The following is a 27,939-nucleotide window of genomic DNA, read 5'->3' as shown; positions in this document are numbered from 1 at the left end:
AGGGAATCTAAATCCATCCCAAACCTTCATCCTAATCGTCCTGACGTTTCCCAGATGCTCTGACTGCAGGCCTCTGGTGCCACTTCTGGATCACAATGCTTCACACAGTGAGGAACAGCTTTCTCACTGCGGGAACTTGATGAAAAAATACACTTCAAGAAGAAGAAAAGTATTTCGTCACAATAAGTTCAGGTGCGCTGACCTGACGCAAACCTGCCACGTCTGAAATGCTGTACTGCCCCCTTGTGGCCGAACAAAGAAATGGCGCGACGTTCTATTACAATTCAGCTTTAACAAAAACAAAACAATACAAAAAAAAGGAGAATACAGAGAAAGAAAATATATAATTGACGAACTCCAAAACAAATTCGTGCTACAGAAAGATTGGCAACAATACAAAAATCTAAATTCATCCAACATTTATGTATGGTTCATATTGTACATGACAGCATACAGTCCATCACTGCGGCTTATGAGCAACATGCAACAGTCGACACAGACACATGACCTTCCAAAGTAAGGAAATCAACCATAAAAACATTTTAGTGGCTTTTGTTACATTTTAGAAAAATAAACACACTCATACAGTCTTTAAAAAAAACTTCTCCTTACACAAGAAAATATTGAAATGGGTGAAAGTCGTTGTTGAGATGAAAACATTCCGCACCTAAAGGGACTACCTTTGCCAGCTTAGGAGAAGAAAGCTAGAAGCTTTGAATGTGATCTTGAGATTTTAAACTCCTGAAAAGGGTTAGTTAAGAGTTAAGAGTTAGTAAAGTCAACCCTGACATACTATGAAGCAGAGTAGACAGTATGAATGGAACACAGATGTGGAGATCGGATCGGTGTGTTTCATAGCAAACCGATTATTATCACAGATATAATGAGTCCATGTGATTGCGAAATCTGTGAGAAGAAAACATTTTAAAAAAAAGTAAACAATTCTGCTATTAGGTCTCCACTGTTCAACTAGTAACATTTCTTGAAGATTGTCAGTCGTTGTGCAACTAAAAACGGTTAAAAAAAACTCAATAATATTTTATAAAAAATACACATTAAAGTCTGTTCTTCTATTTATAAATCATATATTTAAATAATGTTTGTTTTCAAGTGTGACAACTCCGATCAGTATCAGGTTGAACCTTCTAAATGTCACATCAGCCAGAAGAGCAAAAGGCAGCTAAAGTAAAGCAGCTAGAAACACCAACACTTTGGTCCAGTGAGAGAAGGATGCACGAGGTTGACGAGATGTTGTTGAAGAACAGACAGATGAGTCCTTTAAGGTGACAGAGAAGCTGTAGAGATGAGCAGAGAGACTGACGGCTAAAAAGAAAAGAGAGAAGACGTGATTGGAAAAAAAAAACATGCATAAGTAGCTCAAGTTCAGGGGACACTAGGATCCTAATTTCAGCACACACACACAATTTCCAAATAAAAAAACGAGTATAAACAGTTGTTACATTGGATCACAAGCTGACCTAGGGTTGATCCTTGCTGTACGCCACACTCTTACATGATTATAGTTGCTAAACAAAAATGATTGTTCATTATACACCAAATTGAAAACAGGCTTTTAAATGAAAAAAGGGAAGGGAGGTGGTAAATTAATGACCTATATTTTAATAGTGGATGTTAAATAATGAATCATGTGACATCAATATAAAAGATCCGCTCACGAAGTAGCGACTGCAGTGGTCGGATCCATCTCACGGGAACACAGACACACATTAAGGCAGCGAAGAAGCCATCAGTTATGTGCTTTGATATTTAAGTAAAGTGCTTTCGACACAGTGACACGAGCTGACATTTAGCGGAGAAGCGCAACACTAGCTCGTGGTGGATGGGGAGAAGCACAGCTAACACACGATAACATCATCTACTCATCTGTTTACTTTCTGCAAACGTTCAAGTGTTGGATATGAATCTATCACGGATTTATTGACCACCTCAGCCATCAGCTATGGTCATCAAAGGGTTAATAAACTTCTTTAAAAGTGTACAGACTACAGGGATTGTGTCTGTATTATTGTCTTTATTTTATATTCAGGTTTGGTTGTGTTTATTTTACTGTACACTGGTTTTGTTGAGGCAGAAGTCTGGACCTGTTTCTCTCATGTGCTGCCCCCACGACCCCAACTTAGTCTAGTACAATGGTGTCAAACTCAATCACACGGGGACAAAATCTTAATCAGGATCATTGGTGGGCAGCACAGAAAAAGGTTATAAATATCCAACACTTAAACCTCCTGCTTCTACTCTTCTGCTTACTGTGTGGTAGCATCTGACCACAGTGTCCTACGCTGTGTTTCTGGACAGTAAGTTTGCACACAGGCAACACCAGTTGTTCCTATAAAGAGTGAGAGAATGACAATGAAGGAGAGGTGCAGAACATCATCGCTTCACTTACAATACATTTGTAAAAAATAAACTCTGTCTTGGTAATAAAGTGCACTTAGGCTGCCTGTCTGTTGGAGCAGGCTTAAAGGGCCAGTGCACACTTTTATGTACATAACCATCATCGTTGTGACACCCCAAGTCATGTCCAGAGCCCTCCCATAGTGCTTCAGTGGTATCAAAGGTCACTTGGACGAGGAAATCTCTCAGCAACCTACTCCTGTCCAGCTCGTCCATCAAAGTCACCCCCAGTACCAGTTCATCAGAATCTGCGACGGTCAGACTGAAGTCTCAGGCCCGACCTCCCCACTGGACGCCCGGCTGCCGTCCGCCAGCTGCAGCAGGGGCGTGAAAGTGCAGTAGTCCGGCGCCTTCTGCCAGCGCGTGAACATGATTTTCTTGTTGAGTGGTTCGAACCTGCGAGGGTTTGCTGCCATCCTCTGGTGTCCGGAACCTCGTCGCTGGCCAGCCAGGGACAGTGGGGTGAACTCTGACAGCTGACCCTGGTACAGTTTATCAGCACTCTGGAGGAAGATGCAGGAGCAACACCAGAAATGAGAGCAAGTCATATTTGTTTCTGTCATCATAGCTGCTCGTGTGAGCGCTTTTATAAAAATAAATACTGATGGAACCATTACCTGAGTTACTTTTATTAACTTTATAAATGTTACGGTTTAACCAATAATATCTATATTCACATTTCAAATGTTCATTTCATTGACATTATTGATAAAGTCAACATTTGTGTTACCTTGTATATTAAAAACTCCTGTCAAATATGAATGATTTATATTGTAATATATCCTGAATTAACTTTATATTGTGATGTTTCTCAAAATAAAATTCATATTGTGATGTTTCTTACAATAATAGTAAAATTGTGATGTTTCTCAAAATTACATTTTACATTGCATTGTTTCTTTAAAAAATATATATTTAAATGTTTCTTAAAATAATATTAATAAAATAATCTTTCTTAAAATAACATTTATGAAATAATGTTTCTTAAAATAATATTAATAGTGTGATGTTTCTTATAATAGTAACCAGCCATGATGAATACATTGACAAAGATGATGATGTTTCGTCCACTGACACCTGATCACTTCAGTCTTGCCCTGAAGCGATCAGCCATAACATTATGACCAGCATATACCCTGGCATCATTCAGCAGAGGAGGAGTAAAGTGTTGAAATTCCCAGACTCAGTGATATCACACGTTACTGTGTCAGGTCTATTGGATTTAAATCAATTTCATTATTGTAATCATGTGATTGTGACTTAACTATGTGTTATGTTTTAAATTGAGTATAAAATATTTAAAACGACAGTTCATTTTATTAATTCGCTTAATGCAAAGTAGAGGTTATTTTTAAACTGAACGTTATACTTTATACAAGCTACAGTCAATCTGAGGTGGAATTTACCTCTGTAGCATTTTTATATTTTTGAAAAAACCTTTATAAACTTTGTAAAAATTCAAATAAATAACACAACTCCACATCTCATAAAAGCAATTCAGGGCTCCATTGAGGGCAGCGTTCATAGTATTATGGCTGTAAATATCATACCATTTGTATCTTACCAGACAAAACGTATCATGCGTTTGAAAACATGCATTGCGGTGCAGTAACATCATAAAACCTCTAGAGGGACAACTTTAGCGGACAGTCCAGGGGTCACCAACATTGTTGAAACTACTCGCTTAAATACTTCTTCTGACCTTTGAATATATTTTGTTTTGCATTATGAAACGTTTCTAAAGAAATTGATCATAAAACAGATTGCTTTTAATTGTTTAAATAATGAAAAAGAAAGATTAAACTATATTTTGATCAATCTTCTATACATTTTATATATTTATAACCTCATTGGTGACCCCTGATGAAAAGGAACCGTCCAAGCCTGTCCTGAAGATGGACGAGGTCCCAAACACACCGCCACCAAGTGCAGGGAAATAAATACTTTATCACCAAAACCAGTTTCCCACCTTCACTTCAAGACCCAAACCAGAGCACAAACACACACCCAGACTTACGCTGACAGGCAGAATGTATGTTTTACCATGTGAGTGCGATTTCATCATAAAATGACTCAGAGCTGTGGTAGTGGAATGTTCTGTGAAAACTTTTGCTACTCCTCACATGCTGTCAACACACACAAACACACACATGTTTGCATTAATGTGATTCATACACAAACTCGCACATTTCACTAATAAAAGGTAAACAAACAGGATCCCTGGGTTCGACGCGGCGATGGCAGCATGCTTCTGTAGATCATATAGCTCGATGCAAAAAAAAATATTGCAGAGAAAGGAAAGAGTCAGGGGAAGATTTGTGAAGAGCAGACGGGAGGAGAGGCAGGAGGATCACCTCAGGGTTAGAAACTCATTCTGCTGGAGGTCTGAGACAGCATAAAGATGGTGGAGGGCTCGGAGGCCAGGCAGCGACGCTGATTCTGCTAACCCAGGAAGGGAGAGAAGGAGGTCAGGAGGTCAGAGGGACGAGCGGGAGAAAGAGAAAGTTAAGGTGTTCTTGTAAAAATTGCTGTTCTTTCCATTTGTTTCATTCACCAATAACTTCCAGGAGAGTCACAGACGGAACAATGTATCCCAAGGTTATGCTGCAATTATAGCCATGTGACATTTTGCTTTAAATGCTTTAACAAAGGCACCTTGAAGGCCAGGCTTGTGGGCCATTTACGGCCCTTGTTCAAACTGTATGCGGCCCACAGCCTTGGTCTTAATGTAATATTTGTGTCTCAACATGAATTTCATAAAAGTATAAAAGTTCTCACGCACGTTTCAATAACTTTCATGTCATGCACCTGAAAAATAATGTCTCTAAATACAGGAAGTTAATTCCTAAACACATGAGGGTAGTTTAAAATAATTGTACTACAAATACAGCCTTTGTAATAATCTATAATCTCAAGCTTCATGAAGTAGATCTATTTTGCTTGAAAGAGAAATAAAAGAATACTTGAAGAGAAGGTTTCCAGATTAAAGGCTCAAAAAGAAAGTCACATCTTTTTTCTCAACAGAAAAAAAACATATTTTTATAATCGAGATTTCCTTCAACAAAGATCAACATCTGTAGTTTCCCACCTGTATTTGCTCTGTCGTTGTGGGCCACAGCGCCCTCCAGAGGACCTTCTTTATGACATCCGGCAGCAGGCTTGCAATGATGAGGAGAATAATACTGAGCCAGGCCGGACCGCTTGACAACATCTGCATGAAGACGTAGTACATCCTCTGGTAGTTGAGGAACGGCCTGCACGAATGATGTGTTAAAACTTCACCAGAAACTCCAAAATGATCTGCCTTACCAAATGATTCCACCCCACAGCAGAGAGAAGACCACGAAGAATATCAAAGAGCCCCAGATGACAAAATGGTTGATCCAGGTCCAGTAGTGGGTATCCAGCGCCAACTAGAGGACCGCAAAAATCATCACACTTTTCTAATGACTATAACAAGAGCAGAGTGTTTTAAGTACCTTGAACGTTACAGTGAAGACCAACACAGTAAACACCAGCGTCCCAAACGTCCAGTTCCCAAACATCTGTAACCACATGGGAACTATTAGTAGGGATTTACGAAATAATGTTCTTTTTTAAATTGTTTTTTTATTATCAAGAAATTAATGTTATTGACTGAATCAATCAATCAAACAGATGGTAGGACGGCTGTGAAGACTGATGGATCAATGGAATACTGATGTGGAGATGAACGTATGTTAGTAGTGAAACACTGAGTTCAAAAATCTTCTTCAAACCTTACACTTTCTAACGAGTGACAACTGAGCCCATTTGAAATGAGTTCAAAATGTATTTGTATTTTCCTTTTTAGAAATGAGACATTTCTGAATTTGCAACATTTATTTCTGTAGTTTCAACAAGCACAGGTTTGGGCGAGGACTGTGATCTGTTGTCACCTCCTACATGTGCATCCTAGAACCACGGATTGAGGTTGGTCTACTAAGCTTGAGGACACAATTTAAAACTGTAGCTGTAGCACTGATCAAAACCAGAGGTTACGTAATGGCGAGGGACATAAAGCAAACTTAATAGCCTTAAAAGTTCTAAATGTAGAACGGTGATTTATTTTATCGATGTTTGAATCATAATAAACAATTTATGGTGAACAATATAATTTGGTTAATGACAATTATCATTAATATAATATTTTTAAAATACACATTAGCCCAAACATTCATCCTCTCTACATCATTTGTAATTGAACTAAAACAGTCTTTAGAACAGACGCCATTCATCCCTTTATGTTTGACAATTGTGTGTTTTCTTGCATGTTCATTGTAATGTACCAAATGAACCAGCAGAGGTGCTATTTTGCACCTTTGAAAGCAACAAATGCTCTCTTGTTCTGTTTGTCTATTTTATTTTTATTACTATTTTATTTTATTGAAATAAAATTAAATTTTTGGGTTTACAGAAATATTTTTTTGTGTGGTAATAAAGAACATTAAATCTAAATATGCTTTTTTCTTTTATTGTATCATATTTAACTGTTTGTATTATATGGGAATTAATTCTCAGAACATGAATGTAAAATATCAAATGAAAGTGAATAACAAGTGACCTTAAACATACTGAATAATGAACACACAACATGCACATCAAACAGCTAACACGGCTGGAGATACAATGAGCACCCAGAGTTTATGAGATGAAGAGGAGACGTGATATCTGACAGGACGGGACATGAAACTGAAACTAGGCGCAGAGAGAGGGACAGGCTTACCATCTGTGTGTTGGTTGTCATTAGCTGGGAGGAGGAATGCAAATAAAAAAACAAGTAACACAAAGGAAAGAGAAGAGAAGGAGGGAGAAAACAACAAATGTGCATTTTAAAGACTGGAGAAGAAAAGTCAAAATTAGATGCAAAACCAATGCAAACTCAAGCAAATCAAGGATTTAAAAATAATTGAAGAAACAAAACGATAAGACAGAGAGAGACATAGTTCGAACTGTATCTTCATGAATATGTTTCTTTCTGAAGAAACTTTCTGTCAACTTGGATGGACCTTGTCATAAGTTGGAGTGTTAAGTTGTAAGAAAAGTCACTTGGCAGCATAGATATATATCACCAACAAGCATCTGCAGCTCACCAAAGTTTGAATTTAGAGGTTACCTGGCCGTTGCTGGTGAAGGAAGTGTTGTTGAAGAGGTAATAAGCCCCAAAGAACATGATGACAGCATCATAAACACCTAAGACGGTCCAGTAAATGAAGTTACGCCAGCGCAGCAGCGAGTTCTTGGCAATATCTCTGAGAAGACAATAAACCCAGACAGATTTAAAACCACAAATCAAAACATGTGACGACAAAGGGGCATTCATTTCATGTTTTAAGCTGCTCGTAATTGAGCTAACCTGTAGAGAGTGGGGTCTTTTTTCAAGATGTCCATGTTAATGTGCTGCTCGATCAGACTGTAGAGCAGAATGGGCAGCGACGTGAAGCTGATGTTGTAGAGCGTCAGGTAGGCTGTGTCGTATAAAGGCTGAGAACGAGTGGAAGAATTGTTTACTTCTGTTGACAACTTTTTCTTTTAATATTGACTTACCTGTTGTGAGAAGCCACAGAAGAACTGATAGAGAAACTGAGGGAAGATAAAGCAGACATTCTGCAAAAAAAAAAGATTAAATTAATATTTTCAATATTAAGTCTGAGCGTTCAACAGTTGTGAGGAAGTGAAAATACCTTGTAGAAGAAGTATTGCACTAGTTCAGAGATGCGGATGTAGTAGTAGTGTCCGTGGACCAACAGCATCTTTTTGAGGTGTTTGAATTTTGGGATTGCATAGTCACTGTTCCTCACCGCCTGACGTCCCTCCTTACCCATAATCCCTGAGGAGATATGCAACGTGAAACTTAAGAATGGCTCAACCAACTTCATGTCCATGTTCTTAACCTTCTCTTTGTTCTTCCTCTAGACCTCCTGCCCGGCAGTTCCAACCCCAGCATCCTTCTGCCAATATACTCAGTATCCCTCCTCTGTACATGATTAAACCATCTCTGACCTTAAAACATCTAACACGTGTTGTTTCTATGATTGACTCATTCCTGATCCTATCGATCTTTGTCACTCCCAAAGAGAACCTCAACATCTTCATCTCTGCTACCTCCAGCTCTTCTTCCTGCCTTTTCCTCAGTGCCATTGTGTCTCTGGTTTCACCACTGTTGTGTATCTTTCCATTCTGGCTGATACTCTTTTATCACACAATACTCCTGACACTTTTTTTTTTAAGTATTGCCCAACTAGAGATGAAACTCAAACCAAGTTCTCACCAATGCCGACGTGGGCCTCCAGGATCATGCTGACGTCGTTGGCTCCGTCTCCAATGGCCAATGTGATCGGATGCTCCTTCGAGGTTTTTATCAACTTTACGATCTAGACGGAAAAACACACCTGCTAGCTCAACAGTTCTGGACATCAGCAGGTTGTATTTGTTTCACACCTGTGCTTTTTGTAGTGGCGCCATCCGGCAGCAAAGAACTGCACTGCAGTTGCGGCAGATCTCGAGAAAGATCTCTTTGTAGTTCCCTGAGTGGAGATCCTCCTGGCCGGGCCTCATCACCGCAGAGAGCGTGGCCCCATCAATGATCAAACCATAGTCGTGGTAATCGTCTGATATGCTACACAAAAAAATGATTTACTGACATCTAGTGGGCAGTATCGGGGCCTCGGTGAGACTTACCCAGAGAAAGAATCCCTGGTCAACCCAGAGTGCTGCCTCAGGACAGTTCTGCTCAGGTCAAACAGGACGTCATGGAGACTTTGCTCCTCTGTCCGTTTGGTGGTCAGTTCAAGTATCTGTGTGTTCCGTCGGAACAGTTTGCTTGCATAACAGGTTGCGGCTGCCGTCTCCATCTTATCACCAGTCAAGACCCAAACCTTCATGCCGGCCTTGTGGAGGGATTCGATGGTGTCGGCTGCTTTTTCCTGCAGTCTGAGAAGACAACCAAGAAATGTGTTTCGTAAGCTTGTTGCTCTTTTACTTGACAAGCTAACCTACAGGAATTAATAGAATACTAGCTAAATTGATTATTGATTATTTATAAGATTCAAAACCAGGAAATAGTTTTATATTTATTATATTACTGAATATAGGACTTAAGAGGTGAAACTATCATGCACATGTGAAAACCAACCTGTCCTCCACCGCTGTGGCCCCCAACAGAATCAGGTCTGTCTCAATGATGTCGTAGGCCTCAGCCAGTTTTCTGTCACGGTCCTGAAGAGATAACTTTGCAGTCTTGAGAAGATTGCAGACCTCCTGATACTGTTCCGAGGTCAGCGGGCGGTAGGCGACACAAAGTGTCCTAAGGCCCTCCTGGAACCAGAACAAGAGCTGTGTTTAGAACTCATCTGGTTTAATACTCATTAACAGACTCAAAGATAGTTAATTGTCCTTGAACTTACTAAACACTAATGACAATTTAGTTATATTAAATTTAAAAAATGATGACACAAAATACACATAAATAAAGAAAATAAATCTATAAAACAAAAAAGAATCAAACTAGAAAAGTTTTTGTGAACTGACCACTGCGTTGTGTTCAACTCGTGATCGGACTTGTTCCACCTTTCCTGACGTGACTCTTGGAAAAATGGAGGAGTCAGCACCTTTACAGAAAAGATACAACTCTCCTGCAAGAGAAGAGCTCACTGTAAGAATATTATTCCACACGTTAAAAATAAATTGAAATGAAATAATGGAAGCTGATGATTACCAGTACTGGCTCTGACAATGACGCTCATCCTGCGTCGTACAGAGTCAAAGGTCAGCACTTCCAGCAGCTCAAACCTAAAATTTGATAAAGTATCAATGAGTTTTACATGCATAAAAGAGTTTCAACAATAAATATTCAACAACACATCTTCAACAATAAATGTGATAAAAGTGTTACTGACCTCTCAATCTCATCATTTCGATTCAAGATCTCCATGTTGTTGTCCTTCAGTCTCAGATAAGTGAAACCAAGTCTGACACAAATGAAAGTGACAATTTAAATCTGTGTGTTTTGTTTTCAGGTCTGAAGGTTTGTATTCGCTCTGTACCTTTTCATGCCCTCCACCAGAGCCACCTCATCTGGGGAGGATGAAATATAGAAGGAAGTAGACTTTCCTTGGTGAATTCCCTGTTTGATGCCGTCAACGGTTTCCTCCTCCTTCACTTGAACGGTGTGACATAAACACAGTGCTCGGAAGAACAGCTCCTCGTGCTCCTGTGATTGGACGTCACTCTCAGTGAAACACAACAACTCACAGAAACATATGATATGATTCCTCACCCTCGCATTTGGTCCTGGAGATGTGTCGATCATGTCCATACCAGACGCTCCAGGCATCACCTAGTATATCAAAAAAATACATCATCTTTTCCAGTGACTGTCATCTTACACTCAGTTACCTGTCCGTTGCAGATTGCATGAGGTACATAGACATGACCGTCCACGCAGCATTCTATGAACTCCATGTTGTTTTCTGTCAGCGTTCCAGTCTTATCAGTGAACACGTACTCCACCTGTGACAGTTTAATGTATATAAGTGAGGAATATGATGGAAAACATTTCTTGAACATAAAATAATAATTGAGATTTTGAGAAGTTTAAATATAATGTGAAAAAAACTATACAAAAAAATCTGTATCAAAGTCCAATTTTGAGCAAAAGTCGCTTCTAATGGAGCCTTTAATTACCTGAATACACCGTAAGACTCTACATAACATTTGTCATTATGACTTTGTTTACAAATATTAATATATAGAGACCTACTCTCTTTTGTTTCATGACATTGCAATTATTTATCTTCAGATTTAATAGAAACTGCTCTTATCTCTGCTTGATTTCAATCTCAAAAATATTGTGTCTAATCAGCAGAATAAAAGGAATACAAAAACTAACTAAAACTAATCCTTTTCTTACACTGGCAGAGCCCGACACAGATATCTTTGTTGTTACATAGTGTTTCTTTATCAATCTTAGGTATTTACGACTTTCAAGACAAGCAAAAAGCGAGGTGATGAACTTATAACAAGCATTACTAGAACTATAGTCTTGATAACACACCTGCCCCAGCTCCTCGTTCAGATCAGAAGTGTTGACCACCGCTCTCTCCCCGAGCTCCTCATCGAACATGTCATCGTCCCACATGATGAAGTACGAGCCGAGGAACTTCTGCATCTCCACCGTGACGTACATGGAGACTGGGATGATGTAGTTGAAGAGGACCATGAAGGCCAGAAAGTCTGTAAAAGCTCTGATCACCTGAAGGAGGGAGAAGTGTCAGAAGGAGGTCAAGGTCTGCATTAATCAGCGACAGGTGATACAAGAACTCACGACGTGTCTCTCTCTCTCTACTTCCGTCCTCTGGTTGTACCAGGGCTCGTCTCTGTTGGGGTCGGCCTGCCAGACATACTTCAGTAACGTGTTGATGATGGCCTTGCCTATAAGAATGCACAGGTAGACCACCAGGTACGCGTTCATGGACCTGACAAACAAGCAGATAAGAAAATATTTAATTAATAAAATTGAATAACACTTGAAATGATCCACCTACAGTTAGGCAGAATTTGACATTAAAGATTCATTTAAGAAGAAGAAACCCTGACAGATGGAGTAAAGAAAAATAGGGAAAACAGACAGCGTGTGATGAAAGTGTGGACTGTCAATCAATTACTTTTCAACAGCAGACCGCTTCTGGGATTTCGACTGGTAGTTGAGAGCCATCTTTGTCTCCATGCCGGTGTAGATGGCCACCGCTACAAAGGAAGAAGATTCAAGTGACAGTTAAATCACCCGAAAACCTCAGTTATACTGTTGCTCAAGAGACTTTACCATAGATGAAGTCTGTGTTCTTGAGAGCAGCTCCTCTGAGAAGCAGGTTCTCTGATCCCAGAGGTCTGGAAATAAACAGTGATTTTAAGATTTCAATATTCATCATCATAAGGTCATTAAAAATGAAAACTGACATTTTAAATATTTCAAATGCTTGATGACAAAAGAAGTGAGTTCTTTTTAATGTATGATCGACACAGAAGCAGGCAAATATATTGCATTTAATTTGTCAGTATCAAAAATAAAGTTTCTCTCAGTGAATACAGAAACTTTGGTTCTTATACCACCTCAATAATCAACAAAGATGTCTGTATAACCATTCTGCACCTGTGTATTAGCAGTCTGAATAGTATTAGTCATCATAAGAATGTACTTTTTTAAAATCTTATTCAGTGTGACTATATTTTAATGCAGGATGATGATTGGTATTTTACTTTTAACAACCAATAATTTTCGGTCAATAAGAAAGCAAATGAATGGTTGAAATGTGTTCCTGACTTTAAAATGCTACCGTTGGACACTATCAGATAAAGATGTTTTATTACAACAACCCCCAAACCAAAAATGGAAGTTAAAATTGTTATTTAAGTGAAATCAAATGGAGAGGTAAAGGTTTGAAAAATTACCTGGCCACTGGTTCGTTGTCCATGTACACGTTAATGCGACCCACGAATCTGAACAAAGAAAAATCAGAAGTTAAAATGTGAGTAAATCTAACTGACATCCTGCATGAGATCTTCCCCATCAACTCTTTTTATGCAGCCAAAACCAATAACTTAACTTTCATTTTTTGATACATTATACAGTATATTCATATTTAAAATCTAATGAAAAACAAGATTATGGGGGTTGTTTTGTGTTCACTGACTTGTAAAGGTCTGGTTGCGGTTGTTCACATTCAATGGTCGCATGTATTGAGTCCACTTCCTCCTCTGTGTTGTAGGCTTTGGTATCTTGCACTGCGTAGTACGTCTGCAGTGAAACAAGGATATTGTTGAAGTTGTCTTTTTATCTCTTTGATGAGAAATATGTAATTTAATGGCTGACAAAAAGTGTTAAACTGACCTTGTGACTACTTTCTCCGTCCAAACTGGCTGTGGTAACGTAGCAGGTTCCATCAGCACGAGAGGTGGAGAGAAGTATAAGATCACAGGGGAAGGTATCGTTCTCTTTCACATACATGACGTCTCCAACCTAAAAACAAACACGATGACAATGAGAGTATGAAACACAGACGGAGAAGAGATGAATCAGGAAACACACCCTCAGTTTGCGGCTTTGTTTTCGTATGACTTTCCCATGTTGCACCACGTGGACTGGACACTGGTTGACAGCGTTGTCTGCTTTATGTCGTAGCCAGTCTTCATAGCCCTGAGAGAAGAGGTGAGCGATGAGTCGCGCTTCATCATATCACACAAGATAACGACGACCTCACCTGTTTGATAGCTGTGACTGTGATGACGAAGAAGAGCGGGAGTCCACTGGTGATGGGACTCGTGGGTGTGTCGATGATCAACTGAAAAAACATTATATTAACAATTCACCTGACAAGTCTTGTTCATCATTTAATATTGTCTCTATAAATAAAACTCTTACCTGAACTAAGAATATGATGAGGAAATAGAAGTTGGCTACTCTCCGGAACTGCTCAAACATATTCTTAGGAATGAAGTTCCAAAATGTGTACTAGAAAACAAAAGAAGAAAGAATTGTTGTTTTATTAATCAAAAAAAATTCAACTACTATATTAAAAATATATAAAATATATGTACAGTTATTTTTTTAGTCAAACATGTAAAAAGTTTTAACAGAATAATCTTGTATATTAAGGAGTTTAAGGTCAAATTAACACAGTGTATAAGGATCAACTTCACGTGTCTCAATAACCCAAAAAGTTGAAGATTGTATTATGACATCTTATTAAAATGAATAGAGACTTGTTTGTTTGTTTTTAAAAAGGTGTCAAAAGGTGAAAGCATTCTTTCGTTGACCACAGCCACTAACCTTTGAGGAAACTATTCTGTTGTCTGGGAACCTTTGTTGTATAAAAGCTTCTGTTCCTGGAGGAGGCTCCTTGTGTCCGATATACACCGTCCTGCTGTCCACCCAGTCCTCCTCTCCCACGCACTGACCAGACAAAAACACACGTACATAACATTTTATTTGAACATTTTGTCACATAAAGTTTCAATCATAGCAAAAAACTGTTGTGGCTTCTGTCAAATTTCAACATTTTCAGTTGAACTGGTTGAATTGGTCATAAGAGCATTCCAGAGTCAATGAAAGCTTTTGTCACAGCTGATATGGAGAAACACACGTGACGCTGACTGGAATGCAAAACTAAGACATAGGCACGCAAATCCCAGACAAAATAACACACACACACACACACACACAAACACAGTCACGCACAAAAAAAATCAGATGACCATAAGCATTTATGTAAAGTTAAAATGTTTTTAAAAATAAATCTCAATTTACTCAAGACATATTTAGTTATAATCTTTAATCCACATAATTGACACAACAGTTGCTTTATCATTTATATAATATTATTATATAATGATCTTTTTTGTGTTTGTTTGACTTATCAGAGCCAGTTTAAAAAGGAAATATAGAAAGCAAATGTTTGGTGATGAATATAATTTGTAATATTTTTACAAAAATAATATTTTACATTTAGATTTTTACTTGCAAGAGTATTTTCAAATAAGGTAGATCAGCAAATGATGGGGCTGAAGTAGACAGGACCATGATCTAATACAGAACAATGTTGATGTAGACATATTCATGTTAACATTTGAGTATTTACTGGGATCTGAAATGGGACAATATATTAAAGCTGAGCAACAAACGTGATCATACTTAGATCAAGTAAAAATAAATGTGACTTTTTTTTCAATAGCAGGCTAGATTATAGTTGCGGTCACTCACAATAATAGCAATACAGTCAAAGCACTTATCTTTACAATATTCAGTTCAACTGACACATCAATTACAGCTAACAACTGATATGGATCTGTGGACTTAAACACACACACACACACACAGCCACACTCTCAGGTCAACACATACAGTAACTCAAATGTTATATTTCATGAGATGAGCATCTATGTTTAGCACGTGACCTTCAATTATCAATAATGCAGCAATGATATGGTAAAGCGGACGCAGAGACTGACAGTTGTTTTGAGGACAATAAGTATATTTAACACTTTTTGGTCATCATTTTCAGGGTCACTATTAACTTTGTATTTTAGCAAAATAAAACAATGCATTGGCCTTTTTTTTGTTCACTTTTTAACTATGGGCCATACGTAGAAATAAATGAACAGAAATATTTGCTATGTCCTTGCAAGAATCTGCTCATTGTTAACTTTTAATGATTCATTCATTTTTATTTATTTTTTAAGAAAAAGCTGAGTAAAAATATTCCTTCTTTTCTGAGTCTTGACTTTAAAACACTGAAGATATACAACAAAGCTTTTAACAAACTAACACTTTAGTTCTCTGAAAGATTAAAGCAGAGGTTCCTGGAAGACATGGTCCAACGTCAATGAACTGTATGTACCACAGCATGCCTCTATCTTTGTCTCGCTCTGATTGAGTGAGGACTAGACTAATGGTTGTTAAAAGAAGAACTTATTTTAACTAAATGTATTGAATTTTACAATAACCATTCACAAGTGTGGAGATGACAATAACCATTGGGTGTGAGTCTGGTAAAAATGTTTGGCGACCACTGCATTAAAGAATTATTCTGAAGTACACTAAACTTTTTCCAAAACTGTGTTTAATTATCAGTGAGTCCTGAAGTCACACCATGAATAGTATGTGAATGGAAATCATTGATTGACAGCCAGGGATCTCCCTCTTTCATCAGCATCATCTTCTTCACGTTAGCATCGATATTGAGTTGTATTTCTCACCTCCGTCCTCTCCTACTCGCCACAGCTTTGGCCTCTCAGACGACAATCGATTGTGTTTAAATATCATCCGCATCTAAGCTTTTTACATAAAAGCCTATCTGCTGTTTAATCAAATAAAGGGCCATTTTGCTGAAGAAAAATGATAAAATAATCCTCCCCACATGGGCTCTTGAGCGTTCATCCGTCGGATGTAACTAGAGACTTCGAGCTATTCTGGACCCTGATAATCACTTTTACTGACGCTTCATGTTTCAGTCGGCTGCAGGTTTGAAGATGTATTTTTAGTTGAGAGGAAACATTGTGGTCAAAGAGCAGGAGAAACAGGGGGGGCAGGCTTTGTTTGAGTCATCACACAACTTGACTTTCGCTTGAGTTTCACAAGCTGTATATACGGAAGGAAATTATTTATTCATGTATATATAAATAAAACACAACATTAAATCACGTCCTGGAAACAGTTATCGCAGACATCTTGAAAGTAATGTGGGACAAATCAAAACTTTTGAAAGTAGGCCTACGCCTTGAAATGTAAAATGAAGTTCTGAGATTTATCGTTATATTGGTTGAAATATATCACCTATTTAAAGTGGGGATAGTTTTTTGTCCAAACACTACAGGAATGATTTAATAAAAAAGTAAAGGGATTAGAAGGGGTTTGAATGGAGACTGAAACCTCTACGGGTTATATAACGCAACTGCAGTGGAAAGAGATGGTAAATCTCTGACATGTAAACGAGTACACATGTAGAACATGTTTTAAATGTTGACACATCAAGCCAGAACTATTCTTTCTTTCTTTCTTGCCATGGAATATATCATCCCATCAGAAGATCACGTAGCAGAACGTTAAACATGCAGTCCTGCTTTCTTTTAGACATCAATCGCTTAATTCACAAGTTTACATGAACTGGAATACAAAATTGATTGAAAACTATTTGTTCTTTCCGGACAAACAGGAAAAAGCTTTTGTTATTCAAAAATCTGTTTTACCCACTTTATGGTTTAACCCTGGTGAACTTGACTGGCTCCTGATCGTTTGAGCTGTTTTGAAAACTTACTCATGACTCTATAAACATTTAGATAAATCAAGAAACCTGTCCATCAAGTGACTAAATAACTTACTGATGTAAGACTCATTTTCATAATGTTACCATTACAGAAAAACAATCAAAATCTCAAAATGTTACTCTCTACCAACTAATATTCAACAGTGCTAGTTTAATAGAAAATGTATTTTTTACAACATACACATGCATGCTTGCACCTACACACCAAAAAGCAAACAGAGTGTATTGTTAGATCGCAGCTTGAGTGTCGATCTGTTGTCTTCGACTGAAGGATTTTATCTCTCAGTGCAACAGTGGCTCTTAAAGCAGGTTTCAACAAAAGCTTTGCAAAACAACCTGCAGCCAGAGATATGAGCTTGAACACACACTCTTTTATGCCTAACATATCAACACAGCAATAGTAAACACCTGTCAGCTGCTGTGTGTTATCTTCATTGTGCCACTATGGCTCACTTCACACTAAAGTCCCCTTAAATCACTCACCCATACACACAAGTGTCCATGTAAAGAAACAACAACAATAATATCAACCACATACTTTTGAGAAAACATATTTGCTCAAGAAAAAAAAAACTATTTTCTATGTATTGAATACTCTTTATAATGATTAAAAGTCTCCATAGGAAGGACACGATAGAGGACTAATGTCTTAAATCATGGGCATAAATGCACGTGTGCATCAGTGTGCGTCTGTGTGCGTCTGTGTGCGTGTGAATAAAGGGGTCAGATCGCTGCACTAAATCCTTGGCTTGCAAACACACACCCACACAGCTGGTATAAATCAAAGTTAGAGGATTTAAAAAATCAGCACTAGTTCCTTGTGTGCATCTGTGCGTGTGTGTGTGTCTGTTTGTTATCACAGGTTCACACCTGCGAGCTTCTACAAGTATCCATAAAGATGACAAAAACAGATTAAATACACGGTGAGATCTGAATAGAAGTGATGGGACCAGTTTAGATAAGAATCAAAGTAACATATTTTAACGGTCAAAAAGACACATGGTAACGCTGGATGTTACACAAAAAGATCAAAACAACGAACAAAATGCATTTATATGCATTATCCAGGGATTGTGATTTAAAGATTATTTGTTTGGATTAGATAAGTTTGTTTGCCAAGCTGACTGTTCAAATGCTTCAATAGGATGTTAAAGGTGTTTAAAATAAAAACATGTGGATTATATCCTGGGGTTGTTTGCAAAGTTACCTACTGATCCTTTTTATGACCTACTGGTCACATGTACGCCACACTGCCTTGCAGGTCTCTTCTGTGGTAGACCAAGTACAATAATGAGGTAACTAGGACGAGAGCAGAGAAGCGACGTGACCCCTCATCATATGCAGCCAAGAATTCATTAGCCTGGTTTCTGTGGAGCAGGCTCAGTAGATCACTAGGTGAGGAGAAATAAATAAGATCTATTTCAAAAGTAGGTTACAATTCGCTGCTCGGCACTTGATCAACTACCCGGAATCAGAGCTGGAGTTTGTTCGGTACAAAGAACAACCACTCTGGTAAGAAGTCAATTTAAGGGGCAAATCAAGAGGAAATAGATAAAAAGTTTAGTAGTACAGTTTTATATTTACATGTTTTGAGTCAAACTAGTACAGCTCTTTATGTTCTCATTGACCATAGAGGACTGGACAGAAACTTTAACCCTGAGACTCCCTCGCTTGACATTGTAACTTTCAATGCAGTGGTGTGAGGATCCAGGAAAGAAATGTTGCTGGACTGAGAGGTATTGTTGTACTTTTCCTGAGGGTAAACACAACACATCCTGCGATGTAGTCGGTAAACTGACACTCTGTTCCTTGTGTGAGTGGACGCAAGACTCACTATCACATGATCCTCATGAGTGCTGGACCCACGTTCAGGTCATGTGAGACAAACCAGCTGCAGTGACTGATTTCTAGCTGCAGCATGAAAATCACTAGTTCCACACAAAACTGATTCAAATAGATGAAAGAGTGATTGTTATTTGCCGTGTTTGTCATGTTTAAGGGGTGAGTCAGTAGTAATATGTTGTTAATGCCCTGATACCCATGATAAATGATACACCCCGATGACGAGTTAATGTTTTACTTATATTCAGCAGAAACTTAAAATATAAAACCTAGTGAAATGAACATACACGCAAAAGTCCGACCTACATGTATTCTGCATATCATATGTTCAGATTTAACAATAGAAAAACATAAATCACAACTTCAGTTTGATTTATTCATTATTTGAATCTCAGTATGAGCGAGGACACTAGTGTAATATGTATTTTATATAATTCAATAAGAATAAAACTCTATTGTTTTAAAAAATCTTGGCCCGCAGGAAAGTTGAATAACAATAACAGAAACATGAAACGGTCGGAAACAAAAGTCTTCGAACACCAGAGCAAATATCCTGAGCATATCATAGTTCAGTGGCCCTCCAACCCCTGGTACGGGGACCCTTACATGTCAAGCTAGTGTGTTTCCCCTCTGGGGATGAATAAAGCTTTTCTATTCTAAGCTTTTCTATTCAAGAAATAAATCTGTAAACTAGAGAAAAGGAGTAAAAAACACAGTCCAGGACTCTGCAGATTCAGCGTAATAGGGAGATGTAATTCTTAACTTTGTATTTTTGCTGGTCTTGCTATTTTATTTTGGCGTCTGAAGGTCAGTGTAAGAATATTATGCTGACATTAAACTGGTCCTCGGCACAAAAAGATTGGGGACTCCTGTCTTAGACGACTTGTGGCCAACTCTCAGGTAAAAACGAAGTAACATATGAAGTATCGATGTAGGAGTCATGATTTTATGATCAAAGTTGTTGTAGCCACACCAGAAGATATTGATCAATTACCTCCAGCTCTTCCCAAGCCTATCATGATCATTAGACACATCTTCGTGCAACCATTAGCGTTGATTCCCTGGTTCCCCCTAATGTTAGCAACTTTCCCTTCCCGCTCTAATATAATGACTTTCACTCTGACTTCAGAGAAAAGTACCCAAAATGCTTTTTAAGCCCTGGCCATTTCTTAAATAGGCTGGTGCACATTAGTCGAAGCACTTTTCAACATTGCCTAATGTTTGCTCTTTTGGGACACACCAGCCTAATGGCATTCATTGCACTTTGTTGCCGGTAATCATCTCTGAACGAGCGAAAACACGGATGCATCAACAACATGTCCGCAGACACATCAATCCATGATTCCAAATGTCAAGATGAAGGGGTCGAGAGATGTACTCAACAAAGTATTTGGGCACTTGAGTCACACACTTGTCTGAGCGGATGTCTCTTTTCTTTTGGACAATTCGGCAGAAAAAGTACCAAAATGAGTCCAATCAGCCTAATTCTGCTTTCAAAATGTGCATTCTGAGAGGTAAGTTGAGTCACCAATAAGGCAGAGAACATTTGAAGAAATTTAAGACAAGTTTAAAGACATTTGAGATGCTGATGTCACAAGCAATAATGTTTTTTATTACAAAACAGTGACTGATTTAGGGGAAAATAACAATTATATTCCTTATATCCCTATATCTTACACAATGAAACCAGACTATGTAATTGTTTGTACAGAAACAGTAAAACAGGTGTTTATTCATCAGGAAGTGAGCAACACAGTTGTTTCCTATACCATGTTGTAACAAAAGTGCAACACCCAGTATGAGTACTAAAGTAAATATAAGGTGAACCAAGCTTTTTTAGATAACACAGGAAAGTCTCAGAGATATTTGTTTTTTTCAGGTGATAACTTTCATTCTGTGGGCCTCAACATTCCACTCATTCTCTGTCAGGGTTGGAGGTTGGCCATATCAGGCAGTTGGACTGGAGCAGCAGGAGTTTGAATGACATCAACAAGGCTCTCTGTCTTAGTGTGAATCTTGATATTAACTTTTCTGCACGTCTGTCTGATTTATTTAGCCACACTTTCTGTGTTTCCTTTCTGTTAGATGGTCTGCTTATCAAGAGAAGATTCTCATAATAAACCATGTATTTTTGTTATCAAGGTTAAACAAAATTATAAATTATTAATATATATGTGTGTATATATATATATCTATATATATATAGATATATATATAGTGTGTATATATATATATATATATATATATAGATATATATATATATATATATATATATATATATAGATATAGATATAGATATAGATATAGATGGATAGATATATAGAGAGTATGAAAATACACATTCATCTTGATCAACATCAAACATTTAGATTCTCAACAAGTTCTAACAGATAAAATTCAATCAACCACTTGAGAGTTTCTCCTACATTCAAGAGGGAAAAAGTTACAAATTTAGCAGCAACCTCCTCCTGTGTGTGGCGAGTGCCATCAAATATTTATGAGGTGATTATTTATTAATGCTAAAATAAAAGGAGGCAACGTTGTAAACGATTTAGTGTTGTCATTTAGGTTCACTCAGAGTAATGTTGCAATTTCCTCTATTATTCATACTGTTCCCTTTTGTTGTCTTAAGTCTAGAATTATATTCTCAAGCAGGAAAAACACCTTGTAAAACTGCACTACAGTGAACATCAACTGATCTAATTTAAACTTCACTAAAATCTTGTGCTAACAACTAGAGATTGTCAAAAGAAGTGATACTTCTGGTATTTCTTTGGTACTATAAGTACCAAATACACAAGTTCTTGGCGCAATCGACGGTAGGCGTATATAATTAAAGGTCTGGTTATTTATTTACACATTTATGAGACACGTAATGTTCTCCCCGCTCATCACCACTGTTTACATTTATAACAGTTTGGTAGCGTTTATTTGTGGATCTATACTCGGGGTTTTTTTTTTACCATCACCACTAATTTAATGTGAAACGATTCATTATTTGTTTTGTTATTTAATAAAGTTGAGTACTTGAAAGTAAAGGCTCCTTTTTTTAACCATGGTATCGAAAAATATCTATGTATCGTACAAATGTTGGTATTGGTATCAACTACTGAAGTTTTTGTATCTTTAGCTGTACTAAGCACGAATCAATGAATTCTGTCACTCTTTATCTAAGCGAGGTTGGGGGGGCACCAATCCCAGCATAATGGAGGGACAGGCAGTTAACACTGATCTAATACACCATAATGAAAACACTATTATGTAAATTATTAAAACGATCAAAAAATGACTGGTAACAAATGGAGGAAATTAACATTACATTTCCAAAAAATATATATATCCACGTGTCTAACATTTTAATTCTGGCGTTGAATCATGGACATGCAGTGATGTGTGAAGTCGCTATTATATCACCAGCCTCTATTTTGACCAGCGGGAAAAACATGCTCATCCACTTCCTGTTGGCTGCTAAAATGCATCATTGATAAGTCTCCACAATAATCCATATTGGTGCACGTGCACTCGTTTTCATCGATGGACGGATCTGTGTTGCGCTGAGCAATGTTACTGGAACATTAAGGTGTTGACAGCAACAATTTGTTTTATCTTTAATCATAACCTGATTATGTTGATGAATTCAACTGTCTTGCAAGAGTCTAAAAGTGCTTTTTTGCACCTTTTTTGCTGACAGGCGGGACTTTCTCTAGCCGGCTTTGTGTTTACACATTTTGTGAAGAAGCTCTCATCCAATTACCCCAAATAATCAATATGTTTTCTAATAACATGTGTTAAGCAAAGGAAGCAAAGGGAGGGAGGAAGTGGGATATTTTTGTCCAAATAGAAGTAGCAGGGGGGTAGCAAAGTGCAGAGTCAGCATTTCCAGGTTGTGTATGTTCTTCTCTCTGACTTGAGGACCACTGGGAATGGTTTGTTCCCGAGTCGACTGGCCATCATTCCCATAGACAGGAAGAACATTAGGGCCCACCCAACCCCCTCCCCGGGCGTTTCATCCGAAACCATGACGAACTTTATTATGATAACCTGAGTCCTAATGTCCTATCGCTGTCTGGATAGAGACCTCTGTGCACCATTAGTCTGGTACAATCCATCATCTGTCTCTCGGCTCAATGAGCTGTAATATACTGTTAATGTTCCTGTAACACCACGGATACAAGTTTGTCTTGATGGAGTCACTCTCTTGGCTCTTTGGGATAAATGATAAGGGCAAAATATAAAATCATACAGTTGTTTGAAAAGAAAATGAGAAAAAATGTTTTGCCATGACACATTCCTAAATCCTTTGAAGCTGATGAGCCGAACCTTGAATTTCTAACATGCTTTGGAGTGCAAAAGTGAAATTCAAACAAAGACTTCACATATTATATCTCATTCAAAAATAGAAGTGTCCTTTTGTTTTTTATTTATTTGTCCTGTCTAAGCTTGAGGGGTTGTATATTGACTTACATTGAAGTATTCATCATAGGTAAAATGAGTGTAAATTCCGGATTTTTGTCTGGTTCACAATGCACAAGATCATTTAAAATAAATCATTGCAAATCCTGATCTGTTTTGCGCTGTAAAAGTATTTTTGCTGATGAGGTCTATTGCTTTGTTATATTGAGGGTTTCACAGTAGGAACGATGCATTCATTTATTTTCTTCCACTTGGTCCCCAATGGGATTGATCCAAACTACTCAGGGCAATAGGTGGACAATACTGTACGATCTGGGAAATATGTCAACTCACGCCTGTTCATATGGCGATGTTATACTACCGATGTAGTTAAAAACCGGAAAAAGTGATCCAGTTGTGCATGTGCTTGCATTAAAAAGCAACTTATATAAGGTCATGATTCTTCGAGTCTTTAAGCATTGATTTTATAAAAGATGAAAAGTAGTTTATACCATATAGTAGTTCAAATCAAGATAAATCTCCAAGAATATCAAATAAGTGTGTCATGTTTCAACCTAATGTATAGTAGAAGGCTAGACGTCCTGATGTCTAGAGCGAATGTGTAGCTTCTCTCTTCATCGTAATGAAGTTGACGTTATTAGACTTAAAGAAAAATTACATTCTCGGCTCTATAAATAAAGCTGTGTTTTAAAATGGAATGCACATGCACTAATGGATCAGTGATTTTCGCATTTTGTGTTCTGCAAGTACACTGTTTTTTGTGACAGATGGAGTCATTGCGTATGCCGCAGATCACGCATATTCCCAGGCTTGTGCACCGAAAGAGACCCTGAACAGATCCCCAGCCTGTCTCAGGGCACATGTACAGTATAGTCGAACAACCCTTCAGACACCCATGGACAGTTTAGAATTATAAATTGAGGTATGAGGAAACGGCGTCTTAAGGAGACCCCCATGCAAGTGTCGAGGTAACAAAGTACACACTTCAGATATTTGATTCAGGAGTATTTAATTAATGGCCACTTTTGCAATCATTTGATTTTTTAGCTGGATTTTCCAAAGATAAGTTAAGATTTGTTGACTGAGAGCAATTTGTTCATTAACTGAAATTGAGAGTATTTCAAGGTGAGTCTGAAAATCTCATCAGCTGAGAGTTTAACCCGGCAGACGGCTGCAGATTGCAGACAGTATGGTCAGGTGTTTAAGAGTAGCTTTAGCTTAGGGCAACAACGTACAAGGACATCCAAGCAGCACCAGTTGTTGGAGCAAACAAAACAATTCTGTGTTTGACTTCAAAGGACAACTCTCGTAGTTTTATAGCCCTTTATCTCCTGCTTTTTCTTCACCACTCATGGGTGTCGCTTGACTTTTTGCTACCGCTGTAGAGATGGAGCTTCATCTAGCCCGCCCAGTCAGGCAGCCTGTTCATAAATTATTGACAACCAGACAGAGGAGTTTATATGATCCCCCGCCCTCTGAGTCACCTGGTGACGACTCAATTCCATCTGCAAAGCCAAAGAAAGAGGAGCACTGGCTTTTTCTTCTCCAATTGTAAAAGGCAACGTTCATGGAGAAGACAACAAATCTGCAAGGTGCCATATAAGCAGGACCTTAGTGATTGGCTTAAACTAGTAAACTGGATTAAGTGCAGGTAGTGGAGACAACAGTTATCCTGTAATCTTGCAGGGAACCAACAGAGAGAGAGAAGGATGCTTCCTGCTTAGGAATGTAGATTAGTCAGGGAGGAAGAACGTTGCTCAACTGGTGTCACACTTTCTAAACCTCGCAGCATATATCAGCAATAACCCGGAATAAAATGAGAACCATTACAGTGCGTGAGAAAGGTTGTTGCAGAAGAGTTAACATACAGCAGGAGCAGTCATGTCACTGTGGATTTATGTCGCTCCCCCCCTGCCAGGACAATAGCGACAGCTCTGACTATTAGGACTCTTCACGGGACACTTTTTTGACTTGTAGCCTGACAACCAATTATATAAGATTCTGCCTCTTCTGACCATCCATGGAGACAACAAGCAATGCTGTTGGTGTGCAGGACACATTTTAAAATGTAGTATATTTCGAATATTTAGTATATAGTTGTGTATTGAAGTGTTGAGCATAAACATGTTGTAACACTTCAATGTGGAGTATGACAGAAGTTGCTTTATTATATTAAGATAGACACATATACTATGTTATTGAATTAACGTTGGTCAGCGATGACAATTTTGAAACACTTTCCATTTCAAGCAGAAACAGCCAGGCACTTATAGTTTCCAGGTACTTTAATGTTGTTTACGGACGACTTAAGATGGATACGTCTTCATCACATTACTGGCGCTCATTATTGATTGATATTTCATAAAAGCTCAGTATTGACAAACAGATAAATGCTCCAAACCCTAATCTTAAGTATCCAGCAGTCTTATTCTCACTGGCAATGCAATCAATTTGGCCAGAACCCATTTGTCTAAAGCAGTTATCCAGATCAATTACAGCAGCAGAGCTCATCAGCATCCCACATCCTCCCGGCCTCAACCTTCTCAATACTCGCTTCTATTTCACATAGGAGGGTTTATTTTATCAGCAACAGTTGGGTGGATCTAAGCCTCCCCTGAGCACAAAGCCGAGGTATAACCCTCTCATGTGAGCAGTGCTGGCTCTGTGTGGATTATTGTCAAACACATTAGTGTGGAGAGACTAATGCAGCCCACAGCAGCTACGCCGACCGGCTGCTCCTCTGCTATCCATTGATTTGACTGGCAGCGAGAAAACAACTGGATTACATAAGACACGTGACTGACTAGTTCATTTGTGGGCGACATGGAGACTTTAATTTAATATATGTCTAGTAAATCACTACCTCCACAAAACAAGACTTGGTTTTATAGATACTTATTTACTTGTTTATTTACACAAAACAAACAGGTGTTTGAGTCAATAATTGGACGCACGAGAAATCTTAATTTTAGAACAGAAATACCCAAATAAAAACAAATGGATTGGTGTAGTCAAGTTCTGAAAAGGAATAACCGAGGGGAAATCGGATTTGACTAAAAGGAATATTAAAGGAAAAACATCTATATGTACTAAAAAAGCGGTATTCCTAAAGCATCCAAATAGAAGTAAAATTCTATATACAATCTATATATTTTCTTTTCATTATTATCTTATTGCCCTAAAGCATGCATCTCCTGGCGAAGTTGTCAGAGAAAGTCTCTTTTGGCAAGTTCTATCTTGTTGGGAATGCAGATGTTTTTTCTCAGGGCAGTTATAACAATGCTCTGGTCTGCTCGCACTAGTTCACAGCTCAAGAATTTGAATGCAATAAGTAATTAAATAAAGCTTTAAAGTGTTAAAAGTTGTCTGGAGTCATGCCAAAACAATATATTGTTTAATTAAAAACCTTATTTCCGTAAATTAAGGAACTAACTTACTTACTTTAAAAACAATTCATAAAACATTATATTATCCAACTGACTGACTAACACATTTAAACATGGATATTTCAAACACTAATAATTCAAACTTCATTCAATGTAATATATAATATCTGCGCAGTAAACATTCGTTTTTTTTAGTTAAAAATAATATATAAATTAATTCAACTTATCATGTATATATGTAAAAAATATATATTTGTGTTGCTTACAATTTTACTTAAATGCAAATTATTTAGGGTTGTTATTATATAATAATGAAAATATATATCTAAGTAAAGTGGAAATGACAAATAGTTTAAAGGGAAGTTGAACTATTTTGACTTTTTTTTTTTAACTATATGGAATATTCGACGTGATATTTGATTTACAACTACTTCTCCTCTAAGTTTCTTTCAGGAGAGTTTCACCTTGTCTGGATGAACCCAGGAATGTGAGCTCTAATCGTGTGTACGCGTGCATCTGGTAATAAATGTGAAACAACTGGTTAAAAACTCACAAATCTGCGGATCAGGGTCCGGAGGGTGCTGCAGTCCATCCCCATCCTGCCGGTCCTCCTCGCGCTTCTCGCTGAAGTTTGAGCAAACTAGACGCTAGCTTCTGTCGTCCAGCGGCTCCTCCGTCATCGTACCTCCAGTCTAGTCACCCCGGGGTTCGAGGGAAAACTCTCCGGAATCAACCTTCCCGCCCGGGAGCGTTCAGGTCGTGACTCGCCCAGTTCTTCAGAAAACTACTGAGAGAGCGCTTCCTGCAAACACTCTCTGCGCGCTCCCGCCATCGCGAGTGCGTTCTTATAATCTTCTGCCTCTCCTCGCCACAGAAGATTTTCTTTCTCTACGTCACATGAGGCCAGGTGAGTGTACGCATGCGCCCTTTGGTGCTTTAATAATTGGCTAAAGTAGACACTTGTTTGAAGGAGTCGTTGATCCGATGATGAATTGAGTGTTGAGTCAACAATAGTATAGTATAACATATATTTTATTATTCAAGTT

General features: G+C 38.1%; 1 protein-coding gene across 3 annotated transcripts; it reads right to left on the bottom strand.

Moving 5' to 3' along the window:
• Window positions 1-325: 325 nt before the first annotated feature.
• atp11a (ATPase phospholipid transporting 11A) lies at window positions 326-27,690 on the bottom strand. 3 transcript variants are annotated; one of them, XM_087791766.1, is made up of 32 exons: window positions 27,447-27,690; window positions 14,261-14,383; window positions 13,853-13,942; window positions 13,692-13,772; window positions 13,520-13,627; window positions 13,322-13,450; window positions 13,125-13,228; window positions 12,883-12,930; window positions 12,257-12,321; window positions 12,099-12,180; window positions 11,759-11,909; window positions 11,489-11,686; window positions 10,831-10,944; window positions 10,712-10,771; window positions 10,479-10,645; window positions 10,332-10,403; window positions 10,151-10,224; window positions 9,964-10,067; window positions 9,569-9,750; window positions 9,115-9,366; window positions 8,875-9,052; window positions 8,705-8,807; window positions 8,118-8,263; window positions 7,981-8,040; window positions 7,790-7,917; window positions 7,550-7,685; window positions 7,160-7,183; window positions 5,895-5,960; window positions 5,725-5,828; window positions 5,504-5,669; window positions 2,812-2,918; window positions 326-2,347 (listed from the first exon to the last, which is right to left on the bottom strand). In XM_087791766.1, exons 1-32 carry the CDS (start codon window positions 27,489-27,491, stop codon window positions 2,296-2,298), a joined length of 3,519 nt encoding a protein of 1,172 aa, XP_087647892.1. In that variant the 5' UTR covers window positions 27,492-27,690; the 3' UTR covers window positions 326-2,295. The 3 variants fall into 3 exon arrangements, with proteins under 3 accessions (XP_087647892.1, XP_087647891.1, XP_087647893.1); XM_087791767.1 differs by lacking the exons at window positions 326-2,347; window positions 7,160-7,183 and adding an exon at window positions 4,770-4,854 and having other exon boundaries at window positions 2,781-2,918; XM_087791765.1 differs by lacking the exon at window positions 7,160-7,183 and having other exon boundaries at window positions 326-2,918.
• Between the last annotated feature and the right edge of the window lie 249 nt (window positions 27,691-27,939).

Source organism: Callionymus lyra, chromosome 5 (assembly GCF_982586985.1).
Source record: "Callionymus lyra chromosome 5, fCalLyr1.hap1.1, whole genome shotgun sequence".
NCBI lineage: Eukaryota > Metazoa > Chordata > Actinopteri > Syngnathiformes > Callionymidae > Callionymus > Callionymus lyra.
Note: the sequence above shows the minus strand (reverse complement) of the source record. Positions and strands in the feature narration are given on the sequence as shown.